The sequence below is a fragment of the Mandrillus leucophaeus genome, unplaced genomic scaffold (assembly GCF_000951045.1).
Source record: "Mandrillus leucophaeus isolate KB7577 unplaced genomic scaffold, Mleu.le_1.0 Scaffold3, whole genome shotgun sequence".
In the NCBI taxonomy this organism is placed as follows: domain Eukaryota; kingdom Metazoa; phylum Chordata; class Mammalia; order Primates; family Cercopithecidae; genus Mandrillus; species Mandrillus leucophaeus.
The window spans coordinates 5,794,458-5,816,527 of NW_012103142.1; the positions used below are offsets into that span (position 1 = coordinate 5,794,458).

General features: G+C 39.4%; 1 protein-coding gene across 3 annotated transcripts in view; it reads right to left on the minus strand.

Annotated features, from left to right (window-relative positions):
- Positions 1-22,070, minus strand: part of BTBD9 (BTB (POZ) domain containing 9) — a 491,209-nt gene that overhangs the window by 224,807 nt on the left and 244,332 nt on the right. Inside the window, exon 5 of one of the 3 annotated variants that reach the window (XM_011986628.1) lies at positions 11,431-11,511. The exons of the other annotated variants lie outside the window; for them this stretch is intronic. Within the exon in view, the coding sequence (XP_011842018.1) occupies positions 11,431-11,511 (81 nt within the window). The remainder of the gene's footprint in view (positions 1-11,430; positions 11,512-22,070) is intronic. 3 annotated transcript variants of the gene reach the window in all.

Genomic DNA, 22,070 nt, shown 5'->3' on the forward strand with positions numbered 1-22,070 from the left:
TAATCACATCATCTGTTAATAGAATGATGAGGGGCCAGACTATTTTAAATCAGAGCTGCTTTGGAAAATCCAGCACATATAGGTCACAGTACTCATTACACGATACACAGTCTCTTGGAGAAGGCTTTTTGGATGAGTCACAGCTTTAAATAGGAAAGAAGGCAATGACGAAGGTCATACCTGAAGTCAGATCAGTGAAGCAGAGCTTCCTATCTTCTTACATCTAAGAACTAATGTCAACAAATCTTCTGATTATTTTACCAAGAAAGAAAATGCTGTAATGATTAATTCTTTCTTAACTAATCTTTTTGATACCTCAAACACCAGAGTGGTTGTTTTTGAATAAAAACTTGCTTCTCTCTTTTTTTTTTGTTTTATAGCTATTCTCTCTCTAATCCTTACCCTGCTGAATTTAATTGCCTTGGCAATGCCAAAACAATGTCTGATCCTAATAGGTCAGCATTGATCGCTCTAAACCAATTGGTTCCTTCATTAGCAAGAAAATGAAGTAAAGAGAAAAGACAGGTGGCACCCGAACAGGCAGCTGGGTTTTTGCTCCTCTTACAGTGCCTCTCTCTCATTAAACAGTAGCTGATCGATTGGCAACTTGCTCAAAATCTACAAAAACTATTCATCACTTTTGACACAGAGCTGTTTTAACAGGCCACACAACTCAAGATTTGGATACCCCAGACAGTCTATTTGTGGGGTCCATCACATTCTTCCCAGACAGATGTCTCTTTAGATCATATGGAGAAAAAAAAGGGGAAACATCATGCAATAGACCACTTTCTGGCAAGACACCAAGTAAAGTCCAGAACGGCTAATCCCAGCTCTGAGTTTCTGGAGCAAAGGCTTCCAAGAGGAGAGTCCTCCTCCCAGAGTCTAGACTCTACGGCACGGACCAGCAAGAGGAAGCAAGGAGGGTTAAAAATATCAATCATCAACAGAGAGAGAAAAACAAAGTCAAAGAAGAAAAGGGAATGCAAAAAAAGAGAAAAAAAAATCACAGGAAAAACACAATATATTCAGACTGCGTTACCTTGGTTAGTTGGGAAATGACCCAAGAAAGAGAATAGACTAGGAGTTTTGAAAGATGGCTTAGGGAACTGCCTCTCTGCTAGAATGGGTGAGTCCCTCACTCCTGGGGCAACAATCACATGACCAGAGAGACACAGCAACTCCTTTTCAAGCTGGGGAATACAGCATAGGAAAAGGGGGTGCTACCCAATCTTGACTGAGCACCTACAGTATATCAAAGACCTTGTTAGGCAGTTTACACTGAACCTGATGACAATCTTATGAAGGAGCTAATTTTATCCTCATTTGCCATACTAAAAAGAAAAAGTTTCAGAGATATAAAGTAATCTGTCCAACAACACACAGCAGGAAAGAAATGACAGTCAGAATCTGAATGTAGTTCTGGTTAATTCCAAAGACCTTGCCCTTTTAATGAACCTCTAGGAGGGAAACTGAAAACAAAACAAAACACCAAAAAATATAGAGTTAATTTATAAAGCACAAAAACAGAGAAAAATATAAAACAAGACACTGATTTTTAAAAATTTATTTATTTTGCTCATCCTTAAGACAATGATTTTTTTTTTTTTTGAGATGGAGTCTTGTTCTATCACCCAGGCTGGAGTGCAGTGGCATGATCTTGGCTCACTGCAACCTCTGCCCCCCAGGTTCAAATGATTCTCCTGCCTCAGCCTCCCAAGTAGCTGGGATTATAGGCATGTGCCACCATGCACGGCTAATTTTTGTATTTTTTAGTAGAGACAGGGTTTCGCCATGTTGGCTAGGCTGGTGCTGAATTCCTGACCTCAGGTGATCCATCCACCTCAGCCTCCCAAAGTGCTGGGATTACAGGCATGAGCCACTGCGTCCAGCCAAGACAAAGATTTGTAATGAGAATAAAAAGAGTAGGAGGAATATGTAGCCATATTGAAGGTTATTGCTTTCATTCTGGAGGTTCTTGCAAATTGACTCTGGGTTCTGCATATTCTGAGGGGAGGAGGCAGGCCAATATTGTCGACAAGTTTCCCTTTTGCTTGCTGCCTTTCCACAAAGCTAGCCGAGCTAGAAGAGAAATGGCCTAAGAAACAACTGAAGCCACAATAATAGGTGAATTTTCTCTTAAATTTCAAATCCGGAAACAGAAAGAACTTATTCAACTTCTATGCCATGAATTCCTTGGTCTAAAAAAAAAAAGTCTAAGAAAAACTTTTCACTTCTTATACTAAGCCACAACATAGTTACTCAATAAAATGCACTTAGCAATATGTGGAATTTATTCATCAATCATTCACAAAACACCTTTCATGGTCAAGGTACTTGCTAAAGCCCGAATGAACACTGCTAGGGCTATTATACCCTCTCATTACAAATACAAATTATCTGAAATCGTATTACAATGTTGACTTCCAGGGGAATATCTGCAATATTTGACAATAAAAATAACCAAAAAGTGAATTTTTGACATAATCAGATTTACCACTAATGACAGACAGACAGAGATGTGGAACCTCTCAAAATCTTCACTCTATTAAGAATTGGGAGAAAGAGAAGAAAGGAGAAAGGGATATTTAATAGAGGCCTATTATCTGTTTGGGCACCATGTAATATCCTGGGGATACAAAAACAAAAAGATGAGGGCACAGTTCTCTAGGATTTCAGAGTCTAGTAGAAAAGACAAGATATTTGGCCATTCATCCATCCATCCACTCACCCATGTATCCCTTCCTTCATTTTTAACAACCAGCAACTATTTACGGAGAACCTATGATGTGTTGTCAAGTACTATGCTGGGTACTGAGGATATAACAATAAACCAGAAGGATGTAGTCCTTGCCCTCATGAACTTAAGAGTCTAGTGGGGAAGTCAGGCCAGGAAACAGGCAACTATAATAAAATATAGTAAGTACTAAGAAAGGAGAAAGACAGGGCATTCTAATAGCATAGAATAAGCAGGCCATTGGTGTTGATGGTGATGATGGGGTGGGGGCTGTCCTGGTAAAAAGAATGCTTCTCACAGTAAGACATATCCGAATTGGAACTTGAGGGATAAAAAGAAGTTAGAAAGACAAGCAAGAAGAAGAGAAACAGAAGTTTTTTGTGGTAAGAAAGAACAAGACGTAGCAATATCCAGAGACAAGTCAGGGCATGCCAGAAGGGCTAAAAAGACATTTTACAGATGCATCATACAGTGATAGCCAGCCTCCAAAATGGCGCCCAATGGTTGTTTTCTGTTATTCATATCTTTATATGATTCCTTCTCATACTAATATCCTATTGGTTACAAAGGTCAGTTCCAAAATGACAATGTCTGACTTTCAAGTCTAGGGAAAAAAAAGCAAAACATTGCAGTTTCTGCTTTGCTTTCTCTCTTGGATCACTTTCTCTGGAGGATGGCAGCCACCATCCTGTAGGGACACTTGAGCAGCCCTCTATATAAGAAAATGTGGAAAATCTGCCAACAGTCAGTGTCAACTTGCCAACCATGCAAATGGGCCACCTTGAAAAATGAAGCTATCAAACCTATTCATAACTTCAGATGACTACAGCCTTGGCTGACATCTTGACTTTAATCCTATAAGAGATTGTGATGTAGGTATGAGCTGACAGAAGATAAAATCAAAAAAGAGAGGAAGAAAAAAAAAAGAAGAGACTGTGAGGATCTGAATGTTTATTTCCCACCCCCAAAATTCATATGTCGAAATACTAACCCCCAATGGACAGAATTAGGAGATGGGGGCTTTGGGGAGGTGATTAGGTCATGAGTGAGGAGCCCTCATGAATGAGACTGGTTCCCTTATAAAAAGAGGCCAGAGAGCCAGGTGTGGTGGTTCACACCCGCAATCCTAATACTTTGGGAGGCTGAGGTGGGATTACTTGAGCCCCAAAGTTACAGACCAACCTGAGCAACATAGTGGGACCCTGCCTCTACAAAAAAATTTTTTTTAATTAACAGGGCGTGTTGGTTGCACCTATCGTCCCAGCTACTCAGGAGGCTGAGGTGGGAGGACTGCTTAAACTTGGGAGGTTCAAGGCTGCAATGAGCCATGATCGTGCCAGCCTGTCTCAAAAAAAAAAAGAGGCCAGAGAAAGCTTCTTCGTCCCTTCTGTCATGTGAGGCCACTGCTAGAAAGCGCCACCTATATATCAGTCAACTGCCCTCACCAGATGCCAAAATTGTTGGCACCTTGATCTTGGACTTCTCAGCCTCCGTAACTGTGAGAAATAAATTTCTGTTGTTTATAAGCGACCCAGTTAATAGTATTTGTTAGTAACAGCCTGAACAGACTAACACAGCGACCTCAAGCCAAAACCACTCAGCTAAACTACTCTCAAATTCCTAATCCCTAGAAACTGTGAGATAATAAATGTTTACTGCTTTTTTGTTTTTTTGAGATGGAGTCTCACTCTGTCACCCAGGCTGGAGTGCAGTGGCGTGATCTCGGCTCACTGCAACCTCTGCCTCCTGGGTTCAAGTGATTCTCCTGCCTCAGCCTCCCAAGCAGCTGGGATTACAGGCATGTGCCACCAAGCCCAGCTAATTTATTGTATTTTTAGTAGAGATGGGGTTTCACCATGTTAGCCACGATGTTCTTGATCTCCCGACCTTGGGATCTGCCCACCTCGGCCTCCCAAAGTGCTGGGATTACAGGCGTGAGTCACCGCGCCTGGCTTTTTTTTAAGTCACTATGTTTGGGGTCATCTGTTACACAGCAATATAAAATTAATATACACAGCATTTAAGATGAGAGGAAGGTGACTGAGGTAAGAAGCTAAAAAGACAGGGCCAGATCAAGTAAAAATTTTAATGAAATGATATTGGCCTTTATCATGAAAACAATGGAGAGTCACTGGACGTTTTAAAAGATGGAAATGACAGAGCTACATTTAGCAGAATATCTGGCTACATTGTTCTTGTTTGGGAACTGAACAGAAGAAAGATAAAACCAAAACCAAAAAACTGAGTTAGTGTATTGAATGTGAACCTGCTATGTCTCTAAGATTCTCTCAACCTCTACCAACTTTCTTTTTAACATATACTGAGTCACCCTTCTACCTGTGAACTTGGATAAAATGTCATAGTGCTTTCTGAACAGTTGCCAAGGGGTTGGAGGAAGTCAATGGGAAGCAGAAAATTAGGGGGAAGTCATGTCTGAAAAACCTGCTATATGTCTTGCCGTGGCCAAGAAGGTAAGGTGCTATATCATACTTTTCCCTCCTTGATTTTCCTTTATCCTTTACCCTTGACACTTTGGGCTGGAAGTTACCAAAAAAATGTCAGCACTTTAATTCTTGCTTCAGGTTCTACCTCCTATAGCTGTTAATGCCTACTGCAGTAGTCACTGCCCATAGTTACCTATATAGAGGTAGAAATGTGGTTAATCTAAATTAAGATGAGCTCTAAGTGTAAAATACACACTGGATTTTGAAGACTAGTATTTAAAAGGAAATTTTAAACACGCCGCTTTTATGTTGATTACATGCTGAATTGATATTTTGAATACATTGGTTTAAATAAAATACATTATTAATTTCACTTGATTCCTTTTTTTTTTTTTTTTTTGAGACAAGGTCTCACTTTGTCGTCCAGGCTGGAGTATAGTGGCGCAATCTCGGCTCACTGCAACCTCTGCCTCCTGGGTTCAAGTGATTCTCATGCCTCAGCTTCCCAAGTAGCTGGAATTACAGGCATGCAACATCACACCCAGCTAATTTTTGTATTTTTAGTAGAGACAGGGTTTGGCCATGTTGGCCAGGCTGGTCTTGAACTCCTGGCCTCAAGTGATTCGCCTGCCTTGGCCTCCCAGAGTGCTGGGATTACAGATGTGAGCCACCACACCACCTCACTTGCTTCTTTTTATCTTTTTTAATATAGCTACTAGAAAATGTAAAATAACATAATATTTCTATTGGACAGCACTGTTCTAGAGGACCTAGAATAAGACAGGACACAAGTTAAGCAAGAAAAGGGCAATTAGTTATTGCAATGGAGATGCAGAAAAGAAGACTGGAAAAGAATTTAAGGACAAAGCATTGCCAAATAGAAATGACTGGCTGTGGAAGAGGGGAGGAATGAAAGACGACGCCCAGCTTTGTGGCTGGGGCAACTCATTGAGATGAGAACTTCGGAAGAAGAACATGTTGGAAGGTAGGATTAGTTACCTTGAGGCATTCTGTTGTGAATTTCAGGTGCATCACTAGTGAAGCTATGCAGTGGCCATATTTCAGCGTGCTAACCGCAAGCACAGGAGAGAGAACTAGGCAGGAGATGAAGATGTGTTATTAACAGATGCCATGTGAACCCATGAATTTGCTAAGAAAGAGTGTGCAGAGTGAGAAAAGTGGAGGACACAAACACATTAAGAATATCATTCTAGACTGTGATAGGTGTTATACAGAAAACAGAGCAGAATCAGAAGATAGTGAGTGATGGGATAGGGCTGAGGGGTTAGTTAAGCTTGGGGATAAATGAGATGGGAGCAAGGAAGTACACTGGACAAACAGAGCATTTTTGTGGAAGAAACGTCAAGTGCAAATGCAGAAGTTATAAATAGCCTGACAGGTTTACGGAAGGAGCACGGGTCTGGTACTACTAGAATATGTAATAGAGCAGGAGGAATGGAACAGGAGAAACTGCATGGGCACAGAGTGGGCAGATCATGAAAGGCTCTGCATTTTAAGCTGTGGAACTTGGACTTTAGGCCACAGGCAAAGAGGAGCCCTGGGAAGTTTTAGTAGAGGAATGACATGACTTCATTCGATTTTTACAACTTTCTTCAAGGTACATGTTCCTAACTACAAGGGGCCCCACCTACTTGGTTCTGACATATCACTGGGTTCCATGAAGCACAATTTTAAAAACACTATGTTAAATGACTTCTCTAGCCCTTTAAACCTAAACAGTCTATGGTTAAAAGATCAGTAAGAGAAATATAAAACTATACTTTTGCCAGGTTCACAAGTCTCTCTTTCTTCTCTGCCCCAACCCTCCCCTCATTCACACTCAGATAACCGTGTGCATGGCAAGCCTGAATGTTAGGAATATGAGGCCATACCAAGGAATCAATGTCACATATTCAGACAAAATGCATGGGCAGGAGGAAGTAAATACCCTCTTGAGGGCTGTCATTAAACCATCCAAACTAAAAAGAAACAATACAAGTCATAGCCTGATTATTCTGCAGTGGCCTCATCCAGGCCCTTTCACCATCCTCCATCTACCTGCTCATTGGCTCTTAATGACTCCATTGCCCACTCACCCTCCCCTCATAGGCACACAGGTCCAGAAATGAAAAGAAAGAAACCACCAAAGAAGTTAGCTATGACAACAAAGGAGAAGAAAATTAGCTAATGGCTGAAACAGAGTTTAACATTATCTGTTTATTTCAACTTTATTTCACCAAAGCACTTATCATTTTTTCCTAATTTATTCTTATACCCATTTTAAAATGTAATTATTTAATTTAATTTAATTTGTGTCCAGAAGAAGTGACTTGTGGAGATACACACTCCCTGCCCTCAGTTCAGAGCCTTTTGCCATCACACTACTTTTCATTTCATCATAGGTTTTCTAAGATGAAACATTTCATAACACTAAGAGGGAGAAACGTTTGTTTTTACTAGGAAAAGGTTTGTTTTTAAAATAAATGGTGTTCAGGAATAGCTTTCACCAGTGTTCCTTATGATATAATAGCAGGTCCTATGGTGAGAAGAATTTGCAAACACTTTGCAAAAACACTGAGAAACGACTGTGTCTCAACAGCCAAATGGGTTTCTGAACAAAAACTAAATTAAATCCATTATAAAAAGCTTTTCAATGGACTACATTTAAATCCCACTGACTTCTTAATCTTTCTAGACTTTAATATAATGCACCTAATACTACCTAGATATCGAATATTTAGGATATCTGGAAGTAAATCTCTAAATCTTAAAATTGTCTACTAGATCAACTACAAATACTATACACACACAATCACATGAAAGGCAACAGTGCAAGTGAAAGAATGCTGGACTTGGGAGCATAAAGACTTTTGTTTCTGCTCTGTTTTCTACTCACTGTATGAATTGCGGAAGCTTACTTAACCTTTGGGTCAGTTTATCTGTCAATAAAATGAGGTTACCGGTAAATAATAAATAATTTAAATTCCCTATACAGGTTTACCAACCACTCTAGATGGGTTTGGTAATCTATGGCAGAGACTCTGAGTTGCCTATCCAAGAATCCATCTATTCTCTTTTTCCTAAGTAAAACAACCTAGTTTTTTTTTTTTTTTAAAGCTGAACCCATAGCTGCCTAGAATAAAGGTTGTACTTCCCAAAGTCCTTTGCAGCTATGTTCTGATCATTTCTTTCTTTATTTTTTTTTTTGAGACAGAGTTTTGCTCTTGTCGCCCAGGCTGGAGTGCAACGGCGCGGTCTCGGCTCACCGCAACCTCCGCCTCCCGGGTTGAAGCGATTCTCCAGCCTCAGCCTGCAGAGTAGCTGGGATTATGGGCATGTGCCACCATGCCCAGCTAATTTTTTTTTTGTAGTTTTAGTAGAGACAGGGTTTCTCCATGTTGGTCATGCTGGTCTTGAACTCCTGACCTCAGCTGATCCGCCCACCTCGGCCTCCCAAAGTGCTGGGATTACAGGCGTGAGCCACTGTGTCTGGGCTTGTTTTGAACTTTTCACTATTTTCGCCTTTCCTGTCACTCTTCCTTTCCAAGGCATACCTCTGTACCTGGGTTCCTGACCCCATCGGGTCCTGTTTCCTTCACCAGTTCCTTCTTCCAACTGTCCCAGCAGCTGTTTCTTCTCTGTAGTATCTTTAATTGCTCTCTCACTGCTAGCCACTTCCTCTCAGCCCAGATCTTTAAAAAACACACCTGTTTTAAGTAATCGGTCCCTCTTATCTCCCCTTTCTTATCAAACTTCTAGAACCCATAGTTCATATACCCACCTTCCACTTTCTCATAGGCTTAGTGTCTCTGTTCCTTTTCTTCTTTGCTCTACTGAAACTAATCTTAATAATCACTCAATGTCCTCTAAGGGCCAAACCCCATGGCCTCTTTTCAGTCTTTATCCCATTTGACAGCCTTACAGGTATCTAGCATGATTAACCACCCTTTCTCCTCAAAAGCCTTCTTTCCTCTGCCTTCTGTAACATCTTCCCCAGGTTCTTCTAATGCCTCTCTGACCAATCCTTCTCAGGTTCTTTTGCACCCTTATCCTTTTTATTTACTCCAATGATCACTCCCTAGGATACCAGCCCAGATTCCCTCTTGTCTCAGCAAATACACAATCCAAGGTAGTTTAGTCTCTCTCAGAGCATCAACTACTTTTAAATGTTTATTTGTCTTCCTGATTACAAAAGTATTCATGATCACTGTAACAAGTTTAAAATAATTTTTTAAAAGAATTTACTTTGTCCCTGGTGTAGGTTAGGAATTCTCATGTGTATTATTTATTTAAGTTTCACTATAATCCTATGAGATAAACATCTCCTATTCCTTCTGCTACAATGCTCCTTCCACCACTTTAAACCAGGCTAATTACTTCAGGCCAGGTCATGGTTCAAGAGTCATTTCCTTCCCTGACCTTCTTTCCAGATCAGGACATCATATTACTCTCTGTCATAGCACCCTGTTCTTCCCTTCCATAATATGTATCACAATTGGTATTTGATATGGTCTAGCTCTGTGTCCTCACCCAAATCTCATCTCGAACTGTAATCCCCACATGTCAAGGGAGGGACCTGGTGGGAGGTGACTGGGTCATGGGGACTGTTGCCCCATGCTGTTCTCATGATAGTGAAGGAGTTCTCACAAGAGATGATGGTTTAAGTGTGGCACTTTGCTCTTTCTCTTCTTCTCTCTCCTGCCACCATGTAAAATGTGCCTTGCTTCCCCTTTGCCTTCTGCCATGATTGTAAGTTTCCCAAGGCCTCCCCAGCCGTGCAGAACTGCCAGTCAATGTTAAACCTCCTTCTTTTATAAATTATCCAGTCTCAGGTAGTATCTTTATATCAGTGTGAAAAAGGACTAATACAGTATTTATACACCTTTTGTTTACTATGTCTGCCTCCAGGCTCTATAGTGGCTCAAACAGTCTTGCTGAAGGATTCTTTGAAATTAAAATTTCCCAAAGGAGGAACAGAATCACTGTTGCACAAAGTGAAATGATCAACCCTGGCAAAGGGACAAGCAGTAGAGACCTGGAGAATATTTCCATGTTGCTTAATCTATTGTCTAGGTTCCAGGATAGAGCTATTATGAATTATTCACAAAAAGGCAGTATGTATAGTCAAATGGTTAAGAAAACAGGTTTTGGAGTGAGTGACCTGGGTTCAAGTTCCAGCTCTGCCACTGATTTATTGTAGGACTGTGGGCAAGGATTCTTCATTGTAAAATGAAGACAAAAGTTAGCATTACATGAGAATAATTCATTGTAACATACATAGCAGCTTAATGCCTGACACCTAATAAGTGTTCAACAAATGTTAACTATATATATTCTACTCTTTAAAAGAATCCCAAGGGTGACTACAAGTGGCTTTCTATATTGGTTCCAATATATTTGAAATTATAACCAGAAGATGTTCTTTAAAATTGCTAATATAATCAATATACAAAACTCAATCGTATTTGTATGAATAAGCAATGAAAAAATGAAAATAAAATTAAGAAAATAATTTCATTTACAATCGCATCAAAAAGAATAAAATATTTAGAAACATATTTAGCAAATATGCAAGACTAGTACATTGAAAAGTATAAAATGTTGTTGAAAGAAATTAAAGGACTCCTAAATAAATAGAAAGACATCCTGTGTTCATGGATTAAAATATTTAATATGTTAAGGTGGCAATACTTCTCAAAGTGATCAACAGATTCAATGCAATCCTTTTCAAAACCCCAACACACTTATTTGTAGAAATTGACAATCTGATCCTAAAATTCATACGGAAAGAACCCAGAATAGCCAAAACAATCCCCCATCCCCAAAAGAGTTAGAAGACTCATATTTCCTGATTTTAAAACTTGTGACAAACCACAGTAATCAAGATAGCCTAACACTGGCATAAGGATAGACATATAAACCAACAGAATAAAATTGAGAGTACAGAAATAAACTCATACATCTATGGTCATTGATTTTTGACAAGGCTGCCAAGACAATTCAATGGGGGAAATGTGCCTGGGACAACTGGATGTCCAATACAAAAGAATGAATTTAGACTCTTACCTCACACCATATATAAAAAGTAACTAAAAATGGATCAAAGATCTAAACATAAGAGCCAAAACTATAATATGTTTAGAAGAAAATACAGGTGTATATTATCATAACCTTAGATTAGGCAACAGTTTCTTAGCAATGAAAGCTAAATCAGCCAGAGTTGGTGGCTCATGCCTATAATAACTGCACTTTGGAAGGCCAAAGAGGGAGGATTGCTTGAGCTCAGGAGTTCGAGACCAGAGTGGGCACCATCGTGAGACTCTATCTCCACTAAAATTAGAAAAAAAAACTAGTTGGACTGTGGTGGTGTGCACCTGTCATCCCAGCTACTCAGTTGGTTAAAGTGGGAGAATTGCTTAAGCCTGGGACACACAGGCTGCAGTGAGCTATCATTGTACTTCAGCCTGGGTGATAAAGTGAAACCCTGTCCAAAGAGAGGGGAGGGGAGGGGAGGGGAGAGGACAGGAGAGGAGAGGAAAGGAAAAGGGAAAGGGAAAAGGAAAAGGAAAGGAAAGAAAAGAAAAGAAAAACCTAAATCACAAGCAACCAAAGAAAAAAATAAATTAGACTTCATCAAAATTTAAAACTTTTGTGCTTCAAAGGACATTATCAAGAAAGCAAAAAGACAACTCACAAAAAGAGAGACGATATTTCCCCACAAAATTAAATCATATATCTGATAGGCGTCTGGTATTATATACATATATATCTCTTAAAACTCAACAATTTAAAAAAATCCAGTTAAACAATGGGCACCTAAACAAAAACCAACTTAATTTAAAAAGGAATAAAAAATCTGGATAAGATATTTTCCAAAAAAACCCCATAAATACTCAATAACCATATGAAAAGACACTCAATGTTATTAGCCATCAGGTAAATGCAAATGAAAACCACAATTGATATACCCACAAGGATGGCTATAATCAAAAATGTCTGATAATGACAATGAGTGTTGATGAGGATGTTGAGAAATTAGCACCATTCCATACTGCTATTGGGAATGTAAAATGGTACAATTTCTATGGAAAACAGTCTGGTAGATCCTCAAAAAGTTAAAGATAGAATTTCCATATGACCCAGCAATTCTACTCCTAGTTATACACCCAAGGGATCTGAAAACATATGTCCATACAAGAACATGTACGTAAATGTGTATAGCAGCATTATTCATAGCAGCCCAAAGATTAAAATGGCCCAAATATCTATCAACTCATGAATGGATAAGTAAAATACTGTATATTCATACAATGGAACATTATTCAGCTATAAATAGAAATGAAGTACTGATATATGCTATAACACAGATGAACCTTGAGAAAATTATGTGAAGTAAAAGAAGCCAGACACAAAAGGTCACATATTGTATGACTCCATTTACATGAAATGTCCAGAATATGCAAATCCATAAAGACATAAAGTAGATTAGTGGTGGCCAGGGGATGGGGGGAGAAGGGATTGGGGAGTGACTGCTTATGGGTACAGGGTTTCTTTTTGGGGTGATAAAAATGTTAGTGGTGATGGATGCACAACCTTCTGAATATACTAAAGACCAGTTAATTGTACACCTTAAAATGGTGAATTTATGGCATATTAACTATATCTCAATTTTTAAAATTCCAAAACAAGCAGCTAATATGAATCCGTTCCTTTAGCACACTAGCGCATTTTCTTTCCTCAGCAGACTTAGAGAACAAGTACTCTTCATTTACCATAGCATGATTTTGTCTTTAATATCTTAAAACAGTGGTAGACCCAGTTAGGTAACTTCACTTGATAAAGAAGTAGAATAGACAAATGTGCATCTTATCTGGCACAGTTCCAAAATAGAGGATGCATTCATTACTGACAGCACAGCTAGGACAATAGAAGACTCACATATTTAAAAACTGAAAGCTTCCGCCCAGAGCAAGTCAATAAAAAACAAAGCCCAAACTACTAACTCTACATCCCTGAGCCTGCCTGGCATGCATGGGATCTCATTCTGCCAAAAACCAAATTCAAAACAAATATCAAGGTTCTAGGGAAGGCAAAGCTCAGACAAGCAAAAGCATTTCTAGTTGTTACTGCAGATAAGGGATAAACAGACGTGTTTCATTCTGGGCTTGTTATTATGAAATTGACCCTGGCCAGCAGAGGATAAAATTGGGATGGTTTAACTCCAGGTAAAAAGGTAGAGCTCAGTTCCAGAGTGGCCCGCACTTGAAATAGTTTCTACTTCAGTTAATTCTGTCAGAAAAGAGGCAAATTCAGAAATCTCTTCAGGTTAGAGTCCTAGCCCTTTTCCTCATTGTAAAATTCATACTGGGAAGAGGCTGAGGTAGGAAATATTACTGTAATCACTGAGGCTTTTAGTGCTTATTGTCGATCGTTACGAAACGATCCTTGTTTGATTCATACCTCTAAACAATCAGAAGAAATCAAAGTCACAATGTAAGAGTTTCAGGAACACATACAAAACTTGCCTGATGGTTGTAGCTTTGAGTTGTGCAATTCTAGGAACGTACCATGATCTCTGGCTTCTGTCCAGAATGCTAAATAGACAGTCTATCTGAGGAAGGGCCTGACCCCTCATACCTGACCTGGGCAGGTCTGTGACTACATGTGTATCACTAGCTTTGAACCTGATACCCTGTAAGACAAGGGAGGAAAATCTGGAAACTGGCAAAACAGTTAAAAAATAAACAAACCAAAAACAACTGGACAGTCATTGTAGGGCTCCTGCCAACTTCTGGTTTCTTGCTATAGAGAGTAATGATTCCTGCCAGTCACTTAGAAAAAGAATAGCTTCTAGAAAAGCCAAATTGCTATGACCTAAAAACAGCAACTCTGCATCAGCACATAAAAACTTATAGGAAGCTGGAAGTCTGAAAAATCAGATTCATACTCAGAAATTTAATCTCTCCTCCAATATTGAAGCTATAATGAGAAATAAGCTCCTGCAAAAACACATATTAATCATTTTATTGGTTCTGTTGTTAAAAAAAAAAAAAAGCAATAACACCCAGCTAGTGTTACATTCTCAGTGCAAATGATACACGGTTTTGTGATGGCAAAACCGTCAAATTATTTTATCCATATTTGTTCTATAATTTTTTAAAACTAAATATTCCCAAATAAATAGAAGTCAATGCAATCAGGAAAAGTAGCCATAAAGCCTATTTGAGTTTCCATACTAATCACAGATATTCTAGTGTTGGTCTAAATATTCTAGTGATAAACAATTCGGCACTTAGAATAATTCTCCATGTCATCTGTGCACAACAGCTACAAATGAAATTTTGAAAAAGTCTTTGGGGGAGTAAAAGCTCTGTGAAGATGTTGGGGGAGGGGCAGTGAACTGTGGATGCTTCAGAGGTCAACAACAGTGGAGAGAATGTTAACGAGCTATGACGTCAGCAGAGACGTGTATTGGTAAGCTACCATTCAAGTGGGCTCAACTTTAGGCCTCTCAACCCAAAACCTGAGCTTAGATCCAACACACATTCATAGGTCCTTAGGTAAAAGGCAAGGGAAGATAAGGAAAGAGATTCTTCACAACTCTGAGGAGAGGGACCTAGCACCTTCTTATAAATCATGGTTCCTACACAAATCTAACATTCTGGAGTCTCAGAGGAGAGTAACCAGAAGGAGCATCAGCATAGGCCAAAGGCAAAATTCTTTGCCAAGCTGTAAGTGCTATTGAGATTTTGATCTAAAGCCCGAGAATTGATTGTAGTTTTTTTTTTTTTTTTTTAATCTCCAAATTCTACTGACTGTCAGCAAGTTTAAGCAAGCCCCACATCACACTGTATAGGAATATACATACATTACCATTCCATTAAATTTCTTGTCAGAATTGGTACTTGGAATAGACCTCTTAGATTAGGGATACATTTTCATTTACAGTAAGGACTTGGCATTCCCAATTCCCAGTGGTAGTACTAGAAGAAGTGGAAAAATAATTTTCTGATACTCTTACTCTCAAAAACAATGTCAGAAGATTAAAAAACTAGTCCTGGATATGCAACTTTAATAAGAAGAATCACACTAGGAGAAATTAAAGTTTCTACAGGTATCATATCATCTGAAATCAACAATCACCCTGGTGAGGAACGTAGGACAAAGTACTTTCTTATTATGATTTTTAAATGGGGATCACGCTTTGCTGCCCAGGCTGGAGTGCAGTGCCTATTCACAGACACGATCTCAGTGCACTGCAGCCTCAAACTCCTGGGCTCTAACAATCCTCCTGCCTCAGCCTCCTGAGTAGCTAGGACTACAAGCGAGTGCCACTATGCCTGGCTAGGATTATCACCATGCTCAGGGAAGCTCAATGACCAGTCTGAGAAGGATTCACACGGTAAGTAGCAGAACCAGGTCTGGAAGTGAAGTCTTCAGAGTTCAAATTCCTTGTTCTGTTTCCACTACCTGGCTGTCTTCTGTAATTAACATGCAAACGTAAGGAGAATGGGAGGCAGAAATGGGAGTGAACAAGAAGAAAGCAGAATAAAAATCTATGTTGCACCTGAGTATTTCTCAAATAGATTTTAATTTTATTTTCCTGCAGGTTTGGAAAAGTGTTTGATGACCACATTTTAACTGTTTAAACTTTTATTTTCCTTCTGAATCCGACTTGCATCACATCTGTTGATCACATATAAAATAAAATTGCCAGAGATTAAGCAATGAGTTGTTTTCAATAAATTCCAACTTTTGTTCCCAGTCCAATTCAAATGGCAACTTTCAGAATGAGCCAAATTGAGAGATCATTTCAGAGCAATAAAAGAGGAAGCTCTTTCAGTAGGGAATCACTTTTGAGTTCTAGTTCTTTGAAATGTTATGTTTAAGACCAATTACTTATCTGGTATGCCTGTATACAAGACTGGCTATGCCCAGATCAGGACGAGAAGCAGACCAGCCACAGTTCTTCCTGTATGCAACCTGCAGCAGCTCCTTGCAGAGTCTGGCCGGGGTTTTGAAGAATTTTAGTCATGCATTTAATAAAAGTCATTTTCCCAATGTGCTAGACTTCAGTTCTAACTTGGAAAAGGGGAGTTAAGTTGGGTAAAGTTCAATGTGGGGAAATATGCGAGACAAAATCAGCTAAGTGACTGCTTTCAACGAAAACCAAAAACTATTTCATTTTCCATGGGTATTTTCACAATGTTTTCCTATGTTCATGACTATAAAATGATCAATAGTAAATTCTGAAATAGCTATGGAAATAATTATCAAAACTGGATTCAATTAGAAGACTAACAAAATCCATCAATCATGCTTGCCTTTCCATCCAGATAAATTCAAGAATTCCTGCATTCAAGGTCCTCAATGGACAACTCTGATGTATAATCAGATCAAAGGAAAGCTGTTTTTGCTTTCTTTTTGGAGATAATTTATTTTTCCTAAAAAAGGAATCCCAATGAAACAGCTGATATAGAACCTAAAATTAGGCCACTTTACTTACTAACACTTGAAGGACATTGATTTAAAATTATGGCATTGGCAAAGCATGGTGGCTCATGCCTGTAATCTCAGCACTTTGAGGCCGAGGCAGGAGGATCACATGAGGCCAGGAGTTCGAGACCAGCCTGGGCAACATAGTGAGACCCCCATCTCAAAAGAAAATAGAAAAATTAACTAGGTGTAGTGCCATGCGTCTGCAGTCCCAGTTACTTGGGAGGCTGAGGCGGGAGGATCAGTTGAGCCCAGGAGTTCAAGGCTGCAGTGAGCTATAATCGTGCCACTGCACTCCAGCAACAGAGCAAGACCCTGTCTCTAAACAAAACAAAACAAACAAAATCCAAAAAACAGTTCTCATACTCTCTTAATTCCTTTGCCAACTATTCTAATGCTCAAAGGTTAAATACATTGAAGAGAATCCAAAAAGAATCCAAAGCTTTGGGATATGGATAGGGCATGAACCCACCAATGTTCGGTTTTCCTTTGCTCGGGTGGAAATAATTCCAAGACTGCCACATTGACACCTTAGCCTTACATCATGAAAGATAGTTGTTAGGGTCACTATATTTGCATGTTGGCTTAACAAAAAAAATCCCTGAAAAACTACTGAACATACAAACTATAAATACTCCAAAGTAAACAGTTGCTGTGTAGAATCAACACAAAAAGAATGAATGCAAAGAGAGAACATCTTTTATTATTTCCTAAGTCTTACCGACAATAGGCTTCCAAATTAATTTTGTCTTTACCCCTCTTTGTCAGAAAAACTAAGGCTAAAAGCAGTAGCATTTCTACCATCCCTCCCTCACTCAGTCCATTCTCAAGAAGCATAGAGCCCAAAGAAAGTATCCAAAGGAGAGTGATACGAAATTCTAATACTTAGGTACTAGTTCAGTTACCAGTGCTATAGAAAAAGATCAAAGAGAAATGATTGGTACACAGGCGCAGTAGCTCATGCCTGTCATCCCAGTACTTTGGGAGGCCGAGGCAGGTGGATCACTTGAGGCCAGGAGTTTGAGCCCAGCCAGGCCAACAAGGTGAAACCCTGTCTTCACTAAAAATACAAAAATTAGCCAGGCATGATGGCAGGCGCCTGTGATCCCAGCTACTTGGGAGGCGGAGGCAGGAGAATCGCTTGAACTAGGGAGGTGGAGGTTGCAGTGAGCTGACATTACATCACTGCACTCCAGCCTGGGTGACAGAGAGAAACTCCATCTCAAAACCAAACCAAATCCAAGAGAAATAACTGGTGGCCTACAACACAATGTGAATTAACTTAATTCCTTAAGCAGGCTTAATGGGCATACTTTTCTGAGATATTCTATAAGGGCTTAATAAGTGTTCATTAGTTTTGAAATGGGAGAAAAGATGTAAGATAGAGTAGCCTGTAGTTGTTTTTGAAATACTTATTTCTAATCTATATTTCTAAAATTCAGGAAAACAGATGTTCATAAACTCCTGTTCACTGATTAAGAATTTCTTGAAAAGGCTATCTCTAAAACATGTGACCTGGCCAGGTGCGGTGGCTCACGCCTGTAATTCCAGCACTTTGGGAGGCCGAAGTGGATGGATCACGAGATCAGGAGATTGAGACCATCCTGACTAACACAGTGAAACCCCATCTCTACTAAAAATACAAAACATTAGCCGGGTGTGGTGGTATGTGCCTGTAGTCCCAGCTACTCAGAAGGCTAAGGTAGGAGAATGGCTTGAACCCGGGAGGCAGAGGTTGCAGTGAGCTGAGATCATGCCACTGCACTCCAGCCTGGGCAATAGAGCAAGACTCTGTATCAAAAATAATAATAATAATAATTAATTAATTAATTAATAAAATACGTGACTTTATGGGTGGTTGTACAAGTGTGTGATGTCCTGAGTATAAAACCAAAAACAAGGCATAATTCAAACTAATTCATCCAGTCAGTTATCTCCCTAGCATGAACCCAATTCTGTAATCATTTTCTAGTGCTAGACCATTATATTTTCTGGGCTATAGCACATCAATGAGTTTTTATTTTTAAAAAAATCATTCCACTTGCTCAAGAAATTAATGACTTAAACAATATCAAGGGTTTTTACTTGAATATTTTTACATAGTTGATACAATCCAAAACATCTATCTTTTTATCTTAGAATTGGAAACAAAAATCCAGTTGTCCAGGCATGGTGGCTCACACCTATAATCCCAGCACTTTGGGAGGCTGAGGCAGGAGGATCACTTGAGCCTAGTAATCACTTGAGACCAGCCTGGGCAACTGTGTGAGACCCCCAAATCTACAAAAAAATTTTAAAATTAGCCAAGCATGGTGGCATGCACCTGTAGTCTCAGCTACTTGGGAAGCTGAGGTGGGAGGATCACTTGAGCCCAGGAGGCTGGGGCCGCAGTGAGCCGTGACCACACCACTGCACTCAAGCCTGGGTAACCGAGTGAGACCTTGTCTCAACACAAACAAACAAACAAGGAATAAAAAATAATGTTAATGAAATAATCTCAAAAACTTAGCATTTTTTATTCCATGAAACTGAAGAACTGTGCTATGGAAGATTTTTTTAAATGAACAGCTCTAAAATAACTTTCATTGATAAGAAAACATGAAAATGTTACCTGGTCATGTAACACGTATGAATTAAACATCTTCAGTGAGGAAGTTCCTTAGAGAATGATATTGAATGACTAACTTAACAATGCAACAGTGTGCAATGTCATGTCATGAGAGCTGGGTACAGTGGCTCATGCCTGTAATCCCAACACTTTGGGAGGCTGAGGTGGGAGGATCACTTGAGCCTGGGAGTTCAAGACCAGCCTGGATAATACAGTGAGATCCTGTCTCTATAAAAAATAATTTTAAAAAAACAAGAAAATATCATGTCATGAATTCACATATTATTCATGAAAGTGGTTCCCTGCACGTATCTCCAGCCCAACCTCTCTCTCTTGTGACCTCCTGTCCCACATTCTGATTGCTGACCAGGTAGTTGAACATCTACTTGAATATCCTTACCAACTCTTTGAACTCAACCTGGCCCAAACTGAGGGGCAACATGCATAAGAAAGAACATGGCATAAAAGTAGACTTGCACGCTATGTTCTTGGAGAGGAAGACTAAAGATCATAGGATGCCACTACTCTCTAATTCTAAACTTAATAACATCTCAGCAAAAATACTATAACCCATTCCCCACCAAAATTAGATAAGTTGATTATAAGGCTAATTTAGAAGAGCAATCATGCAAGAATAGCCAAGAAAACCCTGAAAAAGGAGAGCATGTATTAAAACATATTATAAAGCCTCTATAAATAAAATAATGTGGTATTGCCACATGAATTGACTGCTCAGTGGTGTGGAGTAGAAAACCCAAGATATAAAGCCCAATTACATTTGAAATTGTACGATTATTTAATAGAGGCAACAACTCAAATCAGGGATGGACTTTTTAATAAGTATTGTTGAGTTAACTAGATAGCCATATGGAAAAAGATAAAATCAGATACATTCTTTCTCAATGTGCTTTAGTTCCAAAGCAAACAAACAAACAACAACAAATCAGATCCATCTTCATACTGTACATGAGGATAAATTCCAAATGAATCAAAGACTTAAATATAAAACATGAAAAAATATTAAACATAAAAAAAATGTGCCAGGTGTAGTGACTCACACCTGTAATCCCAGCACTTTGGGAGGCTGAGGCGGGCAGATTGCTTGAGCTGAGAAGTTCGAGACCAGCCTGGGCAACATGGTAATATCCCGTCTCTATAAAAAGAATATTAAAAATCAGTCAGATGTGGTGGTGTGTACCTGTAATCCAAGCTACTCAGGAGGCTGGAGTGGGAAGATCGATAGAACCGGGAAGGCAGAGGTTACAATGAGCTGAGATTGTGCCAGTTGGGCAACAGGGCAAGACTCTGCCTCTGCCTCTATATATGTGTGTACACACTCACATACACACACACATATACACATATACACACACACATACATACATATATATATACACACACACACACACACATATATAAAGTAAGATTATTTAAAAATGGGTCAATTCCTCTATATTCTGAACATAGAGAAACATTTCTTATGTGACTCATTATCCAATGCAAAAAGGAAAAAGACTGGTCAATCTGACTACATAAAAAACAAAATTCTACATAGTAAAAACAAAGAGAAAAAAGCAACACAAAAGTACAAACAACAAACTGAGAAAAAACATCTGCAACTTCTATCACAGAGAGATTAATATTCCTAATATATAAAGAATTCCTAAAATAAAGAGCTAAAGCCTGCGTAGAAAACTGGAAGACAGAACCAAGTGGAGTTCACAGAAAAGATCGGCAAGCATCCCCGAAACACACGAACATATGCTCAACTTCCTTCCCGATAACAGAAATGAAATGCTCTCACCAACTAGAGCTCTCAAAGTTTGAAAAACATACTCTGTTGGTAAGAGTGTGAGGAAACAAGCCCTCTCATACATTGCGGGTAGGAACCGGGGACATTTGAGTGCAGCTGAAGTCTTATGACTATGTAACAGTGTACAAAGAAGCCAGCAGCCATTTGGACTACCTTAAAAAAAAAAAGTCTGTCCGGACGCGGTGGCTCACACCTGTAATCCCAGCACTTTGGGAGGCCGAGGTGGGCGGATCAAATGAGGTCAGGAGTTCGAGACCAGCCTGGCCAACATGGTAAAACCCTGACTCTACTAAAATTACAAAAATTAGCTGGGTGTGGTGGCGTGTGCCTATAATCCAAGCTACTCAGGAGGCTGAGGCAGGAGAATCGCCTGAACCCAGGAGGTGGAGGTTGCAGTGAGCCAAGATCAGGCCACTGCACTCCAGCCTGGGTGACAGAGTGAGACTCCATCTCAAAAAAAAAAAAAAAAAAAAAAAAAAAACCCAGTTGGAAATTTTGTCAACTGCCTTAGAAATTCCCAGTCTAGCCCACTGTATATAGTTGTGTATGATGAGTAGTTGCACATGGAGTATAGAAAGTGGTACTTACTAGAACTGTTCAATGTGTGGCCCTGCTGTCAACCACCTAACCCTCAGGAAATCATTTCTTCCTACCAAACTCTTCTTTTGATTCAAATTAAGCTTGGTCCTTTTGTCTCCATCCTTTCCTTCTCTCCTTTCTTCCTTCTTTTTTCTTAACTATGTCCTCAGGGAGGACAATAACATCCCTCTTAAAAGTATTCTTTCCCAAACTTAGACTCCTCTTCAGTAACGTGGCTTAAACTAGGAAAGACAAACTGAAATATCCACGTGGGTGGCATGCGAGCTGGATGAGGGTAGACTGGAGAACAAATGCTTATACTCACTGCAGTGAGGCAGCGGGGGCTGGGGAGCTGATGTTGAGAAGGTTTCCTGTTTTTCAAGAGCAGCTGGT